The 7,122-nt window shown below is 45.9% G+C and overlaps 1 protein-coding gene across 1 annotated transcript in view; it reads left to right on the top strand.

Moving 5' to 3' along the window:
• Positions 1-7,122, top strand: part of Vit (vitrin) — a 97,504-nt gene that overhangs the window by 54,546 nt on the left and 35,836 nt on the right. The window contains exon 6 of the mRNA XM_013013606.1: positions 4,201-4,374. Coding sequence (XP_012869060.1) covers positions 4,201-4,374 — 174 coding nt within the window. The remainder of the gene's footprint in view (positions 1-4,200; positions 4,375-7,122) is intronic.

The raw sequence follows: 7,122 nt of genomic DNA, 5'->3' as shown, positions 1-7,122 counted from the left end.
CACACACACACACATACACACACACACACACACACACACACACACACACACACACACACACCCCACTGGGCAAACCATTCCTGGCACCATTGCTAGAGAAGAGAGACACTCTTTATTAGGGACTGTGAAGCAAGAGTGCCAGGCACACTCCGTCCTGCCTCCCCAGGCCCTTGCCCTGGAAGAGAGACAAGCTGAAGCTTGCAGCTATGAGTTTGGCTTCCTAGAAAACGCTTGTCCTCCAAGGCCAAACCCACCAAAGCCAAACCCAAGGTCTCTCTCAAGCAAGATCTCCAGAGAAGGATCACTGACGAGTAAGAACCACATTCAGAAATTCTGAAGCCCCTCAAGACTTGCTTCCCACATTATTCCCCTTTTGTTGGGGGGAAAATGCATGTATCTGGAATCGAACACTCATGAATCCAAATCTTGACTCTGCTACCCTTTTCCTTGTGACCTTGAACTTGGTTTTTGATCTCTTGGAATAACTATTCTCAACTTCTAAACTGGGATACTTGAATTGACTTCCAGGATTGTGATAAGTATTAAATAGAAATGTTTATATGAAAGAAAGAAGGAAGGAAGGTAAGAAGGAAGGAAAGAAAGAAAAAGAAAGAAAGAAGCCTTCAAGCCAGGCCATCAGAGGCTCCTGCCTGTAATCCTAGCTACTCAAGAGGCTGAGATCTGAGTATCATGGTTCAATGCTAGCCTGGGCAGAAAAGTTCTTGATATTCCTATGTCCAATAAATTGCCCAGAAAGCTGGAAGTAGAGCTGTGGCTTAATTGGTAGAACACTGACCATGAACAAAAGAATCTCAAGGACAAAGCCCAGGTCAAAAAAAAAATCAAAACAAACAAATAAAACAAAAAGCCTTCAAAGTGCCAGCAGGTAGCAGATGCTCAGTGAGTATTAGATTTCCTACCCATATTGAAAACCCTGAGGCTGTGAGCGGAGCCCTAGGGTTTGCTTTTCCAACACCTTTGCTGTGACTCCAATGAAGAACCCCAAGTAGGGCGTTCTGAGGCCCCCCTGCTGTCTCTGAGAAGGCCATGTGAGACGTTTTTCTTAGTCTAAAACAGTGATGTGCTTAGAACCTACGAGAAAGTTTGGAATGCTTTCCTAGGAGAATCTTTCAAAAGACCCAACTTCCATGTATCTGAGATGAAAGGAAGAAACCATTTCATAGGTTTCATTTCTAATTGCTCAGGAAGAAGCTGTCTCTGTGAAGAATCCACTGTGGATCAGATCAAAAGTGTTATATTCAGTAAGGAATTCAGAGTGTGTGGAATAAGGACACTGTATTCTCTGCCCCCACCCTCATCCCCTATCTTCAACTTCCTTTCTATAATGATCTATGGAGGAGACTAGTGAAAAACAGCCCACGGAAGATCAGAGAATATTCCACCCATTTGAAAGCATCCTGGTCCTGGAGCGAGGAAGGCAATGGCTGCCCTCAGATTATTTAACTCCTGCCTAACAAAACTGAATTGCAAATTGGTAAGGCTGGGCTTGTCAGGAGTCTTGGAATTGCCTTGGTATTGTGAGAAGAAAAAGATAATTCAGGGTTTCAGTGCATAGTAAGTTTCAGGTAGCAAAAAGGTTTAGAATGGTCTAGTACTTTTATTTTTAGTACATTGTGGCTTAATAGGAACATGCAAGTTCTATCACTTACGTATTTCTTTCTGGATCAATATGTGTATACTCTTTCCTAAAACAGCAAAACGATGTTGTAAAGTAGCTTTTCTGTAGATGAGCCTTTATCTTGTCTGGGACCACTAATGCACGTTTAGTGTCTGCCAGAAGGTGAAACAGAGGAGCCCTCTGGAGGAATCAGACACTTCCTGGGATTTGTCACAAACGCTTCCTCCCTTTAAAGTAAAGGGAATGTCATAAATCAGGTAGGTTTAGTGTCCCTGAGAATGACACAGAGACTGGCCTAACCCCCCAGAGGCTGCCCTAGCTCTTCAGTCATTTGTCTGGCCGAGTCTGCAGCCAGATTTGTAGATGACCAACTACTAACTAGCAGCAGGGTAAATGAGAGATCTGCTTCCTTCCTCCACTGACCTGCAAAGCCAGGCTGAATTCAACCCAAGTCCAGGTTCACTCTTTGATAACCTGTCATAACCTGTCTTCTCTAGTCATTGCTGTGATTCCCACTAGGGGGTGCCAGTGTACCCATGAGCAGGTGCCAGTGCTGGGCTGTGGCTCTGGATTCTGTAACCCACCCATCTCTCAGTAAGGCTATGGATGGCTCTGACGCACTCTCTCAGATGCTAGACATGGTACCGTGCTGTATGATGTCAAAGAGGAGAGTGATGGGTCCCACAAAGAGGTAGGTGCCTACTTGTTCTGTGTACCTAAACTACCTCAACCTAAGCAGAGTTACGGCTAGAGCAGGGGTGTTATGGCTTAAAATTGCTCTTCCAAAAGATTCTCCACGTCTGATACTGGGACCTGCGGGTAGTTCCTTATTTGGAAAGTTGGGGGCATGGCTAATGTAATTAATGACCTTGAGATAGGGAAAACACTCTGGATGGACTAGGTGAGCCTTAAATGAAATCACATACAACCCCATAAAAGATTACCCATGCATGTGGAGGAAAAGGTCCTATGAAGACAGAGCAGAAAAGTAACCGAGGCCTTAGAGATGGCCAAAAGGCAGATACAGTGCCAACAGCCAGGGGAAACCAGATGAGGCAAAGTCACATCCTTCCTAAGGGTCTCGCTGAGGGAGCACCGGCCTGCCGATGCCTTGAGTTGGGCCCAGCGGCACTGACTGTGGACGTCTGGCACCTAGCACTGTGAGCGTATACAGTTCTGTTGTTTCAGTACTGAGCTCCTGGGTCATGAGATGTGCAGGTGTGCATGCTGGCGCACCCACTGGAGGCCAGGCTGGCACAGGCAGCCATCCCAGGACGGACTGAGGCACACCTCACCTGGGGACGCAGCGTGTACCTCCCTCTAGCACAGACCCAAGGTCATCCAGAAGTTCCCCCAGTGGGTAACCTCTTCTCCCCTTGCCCTAAGCCTCCAGGGATACTCTCAGAGCAATCAATGTTCACACACTGAGATTCCCTTTGCAAGGAAGCAGTTACAGCAATGTTTAAAATTGGGGAAACAATCAAAGAACTTAAAAGAATCTTGCATGATCTTTAGCATTTATTCGTTCTTTTACCCATTGGACAGATGAGCCAATGTGGGTCTAGAGGAGGTAACTCGTCATGAGCCAACCTCAATTAGAGCAGCTATGATGTGTTTTCTAAGACTAATCATAGTGAGAGTCGAAGGTACTAAGAGAAAAGAAAGGAGGGAAGTAAGGAGGGCGGGAGAGAAGGAAGGAAGAAAAGAAGGAAGGAAGGAGGGAGAGAGGAAGGGAGTGAAGGATGGAGGGGGAGGGAGGAAAGGGAGGAAGAGAAGGTGGGAGGGAGGGAGGGAAGGAAGATAAGAAGGAGGGAAGGAAGGAAGGGAGGGAGGGAAGGAGGGAGGAAGGAGGGAAAGAGGAGGGAAGGAGGGAAAGAGTGAGGAAGGGAGAGATAAATCATTGCTTATGGTGACTAGCAAATACATTTGGTAAATACTCATGTTCTATCATGTTCTATCATGTTCTATCATGTTCTATCATCTTTTTTGCTGACATTCTGAAACTGTCAAGTGTTTTTGCTATTTAATCTTTGATTTGTTGATGAGCTTATTGCTCTGAGATGATATAGTTTTGCTTCTCACAGTTTTGGGGTTTGAACTCAAAGCCTCAAACTTACTAGAAAGGCACTTTACCATTTGAGCTACACTCCAGCCCTTTGTTTGCTCTAGTTTTTAGGGTCTTACGTTTTTGTCTGGATTGGACTGGGCCACAATCTTTCTACCTACAACCTCTCACATAGCTGGGATCACAGTGTGAACTACCACGTGCCACTTGGTGATGAGCTAGACAGGGACCCATTAGCTTTTTGGTGGGAACAGCTGGCCTCAAATTGAAATCCTTCTGATCCTTACCTTCCAAGGAGCAGGAATACAGGTGTGAGCCATTGTAGCTAGCCACACATTTCTTTAAGCAAGAATGACTTCTCTAGACTAGCTATCACCCTCCACGGCACAGGTCTCTGCTCATAGCAAGAGTTCAGTGGACATTTACTTGGTCTTTAGTTCTATTGAGTGCCTCCAGGCTACTTTGTAGACCCTGATGGACTTCAGTTTTCTCATAGGTGAAACCACAAAAGCCTACGAGACCACCCCAGAGCCAGTGGCCCTGATGCAGGCCCTAACCATCTCAGCAGCCGAACCTCCCCACACCAGCTTGCCAAAGCCATCCCCATTTATAATCTCTGCTACCAGCAGCCCCAGACCACAGCCTGCGGGCCACAGAAGTCAGGAGACAGGTGAGTAGGTACATCATGCTTGTTATTGGCTACAAGAGTGGTGTGTAAAGTCTTTACAGTCGGAGCTTTGTCTGAATATCAGTATGTTGTGTTCAGTCTACTCCTGAGCCTGAGTCGGAAGCATCTGAGACCCGCGCCAGGTTATGTCACCTCATGTGACAGTAAACCTTAGTAAAACTTAGGAAAGAGTATGACTCACAGTTTCAGGGGCTTCCAGCCATTGTCTCTTGGCTCTGTTGTTTCTGTAAAGAGGCAGAGCATCATGATGCTTAGCAGAAGAAAGCTGCTCACTTCATGGCAGCAGGAAGGGGAGAGGGGAGAGAAGGGAGGGAAGGAAGAGGCAAAGAAGTAGGACAGTGAGAGAAAGCAGGAGAAAAGGAGAGAAACGGGGGAGGAAGAAGGGAAAGATGAGAAGAGAGGAAGAAGCCATGAGCAAGATATACCTTTCCAGGTACAAATCTAGTAGCCCATTTTCTTCAACTAAGTCTCACCTCCAAAAGATTCTACTATCAGCTGGCAGTCAAGACTTTAGCACAGAGTTGGGGGGGGGATGGGCAGATATTTCAAGTCCAGATTGTATTCTCCAAGATTCAAAATAGATGCTACTGTCAGATAAAGGTCAGATATTATGCAGAACTTTCTCATTGTAAAAAAATCCCCATTTGGGCTGGGAAGATGGCTCAGTGGTAGCGCGCTTGCCTTGCATGCCTGAGGCCCTGGGTTTGATTCCTCAGCACCACATAAGCAAAAAGAAAAAAAGCCAGAAGTGGCGCTGTGGCTCAAGCGGTAGAGCACTAGCCTTGAGCTGAAGAGCTGAGGGACAGTGCCCAGGCCCAGAGTTCAGGCCCCACGACCGGACCCAAAACATTAAAAATTAAAAAAAATTTAAAAAATCCCCATTTTTCTGTGCTCAGCTGGAGGAATAGTAGGTTTCTATGTTCCTGGTTGGGTTTTGACTATTTGTTGTTTAAGTGACAAATGATATATAGCTGGAATTCTTCAAATATTAGACACAAAACCAAATAAACCCTTTAGAAAAAGCCAAACAGTTAAAGGTTTGTTCCTTTCCTGATTGCTTTTTGTCTGATCACTTTTAGCCTCTTCTTAAATTATGCTCTAGGTTTCCTCAAAGTCCAATTTATGGTATTATTCTTGGTATAACACCAAATAGGGCCTTAAGAGCCCATCCACTAATTCAGTCTTGAGCTTCTGCCGACTTTTAGCCATGTCATTCTGGGCAGCTAATAAGCACCTGTCTCATTTCAGATTTTCTGGTGGAGGTGGCAGGTATGGGAAATTTTGTAGCTGGACCAGTATTGTTCTGGAAATATTTCCTGAATATCTCATCTCTGATATCATTTTTCCTTTTTGGAAGAAGTTCCCAGGCCTTGTCTTCAGACTTGCCCTCTGTCCTCCGATCTTAATGGTCAAGCAGCATGACCCTTTCCTCACAGAGCCCAGCTAGCTACCTAGCCAAGAGGCTGACACTGACGAACATGGTTCCAAACCAACCTACGCAGACAAATCTAAGAGACTTTTTTCTCCAATCAACCAGCAAAACTCTGCAGCTGTTGCTCAAGTGACAGAGAGCCCAGGGGGAGCACAGGGACCTGAGTTCAAGCCCCGGTACCAGCATGCAAAGAAAGGGGAGGAGAGAAAGAGAGACAGGGCCAAGAGGGACAGAGAGACGGTGGGGTGGAGGGAGGGGAAAGAAGAAAGGGAGAAAGGAAGGAAGGAAAGAAAGAAGAAGGACGGAAGGAAGGGAGGGAGAGAGAAAAAAAGGAAGGAAGGAGGGAGGGAAGGAAGGAAGGAAGGAAAGAAGGACGGAAGGAAGGAAGGAAGGGAGAGAGGGAGAAAAAAGGAAGGAAGGAAGTAGAGAGGGAGGGAAGGAAGGAAGGAAAGAAAGAAGGAAGGAAGGAAGGAAGGAGATATCCTTACATTCCGTGGACCAGGTATAAGGTGTGCATTATTTTAACCTTCTCAACAACTTTATAAAATAGGGGCTATTATTATTCCACTTTATAGACAACTCATGGATGAAGTTGTGATAAATATTTCCCAAATCCCCAAAAATAATCTTTGAGGGATTTTTTTTTTGGTAGAGATTCCCTTTAAGACATCACCCTTGGTAGGCAAGCACTTTACCACCTGAGCCATGTTGCTACCCTTTGGCTTTTCGTTTGTCTTTTGGATAGGATTTGCCACTTTTGCCTTTTTGAACCTCAACCCTCCTAACCTCTGCCTTCCAAGAAGCTAGGTGTGTACCACTGGGTCCATCACACACTCCCTCCCCACCAGCCTCCTACTTGTGTTTAACTCAGGCTACTATTACCTGAGGCACACACTCCCTGATGGCAAAGGAGAAATGGTCCAGGATTCTGGGTAGCCACAGCTCACAGAGATCCTCAATCCAGATGTTTTCCTTTGTTGAATGTCAACCTCTTACCTTGACAGTCCTTAAGTCTTCAAACTATCCTTGAATCTCTGAGCCCCTTGTTTCCCCCCACTGCCCCATTGTCTCCCAGAAGACCTCCATCCTTACATAACAAAGATAATTAAATATGTGGCATATTTGTTTGGCCTCACTGGGAACTGGGAAATCCTGTTGCCAGTTGGACTGTGCTTGTGGAAAACCTGAAGAAACCTAAAGCAGTGGCTCCCAACCTGGCAGACCATCATTTTTCCTGGCTCGAGGACAGGGGATTTGGCTGCCAGCCTCTCGGCCCATTAGGGCTCCTTCTTCATCCT

Source organism: Dipodomys ordii, unplaced genomic scaffold (assembly GCF_000151885.1).
Source record: "Dipodomys ordii isolate 6190 unplaced genomic scaffold, Dord_2.0 Scaffold20, whole genome shotgun sequence".
Classification (NCBI taxonomy): Eukaryota; Metazoa; Chordata; class Mammalia; order Rodentia; family Heteromyidae; genus Dipodomys; species Dipodomys ordii.
The sequence above is the reverse complement of the archived record's forward strand: the minus strand, read 5'-3'. Positions and strand labels throughout refer to the sequence as shown.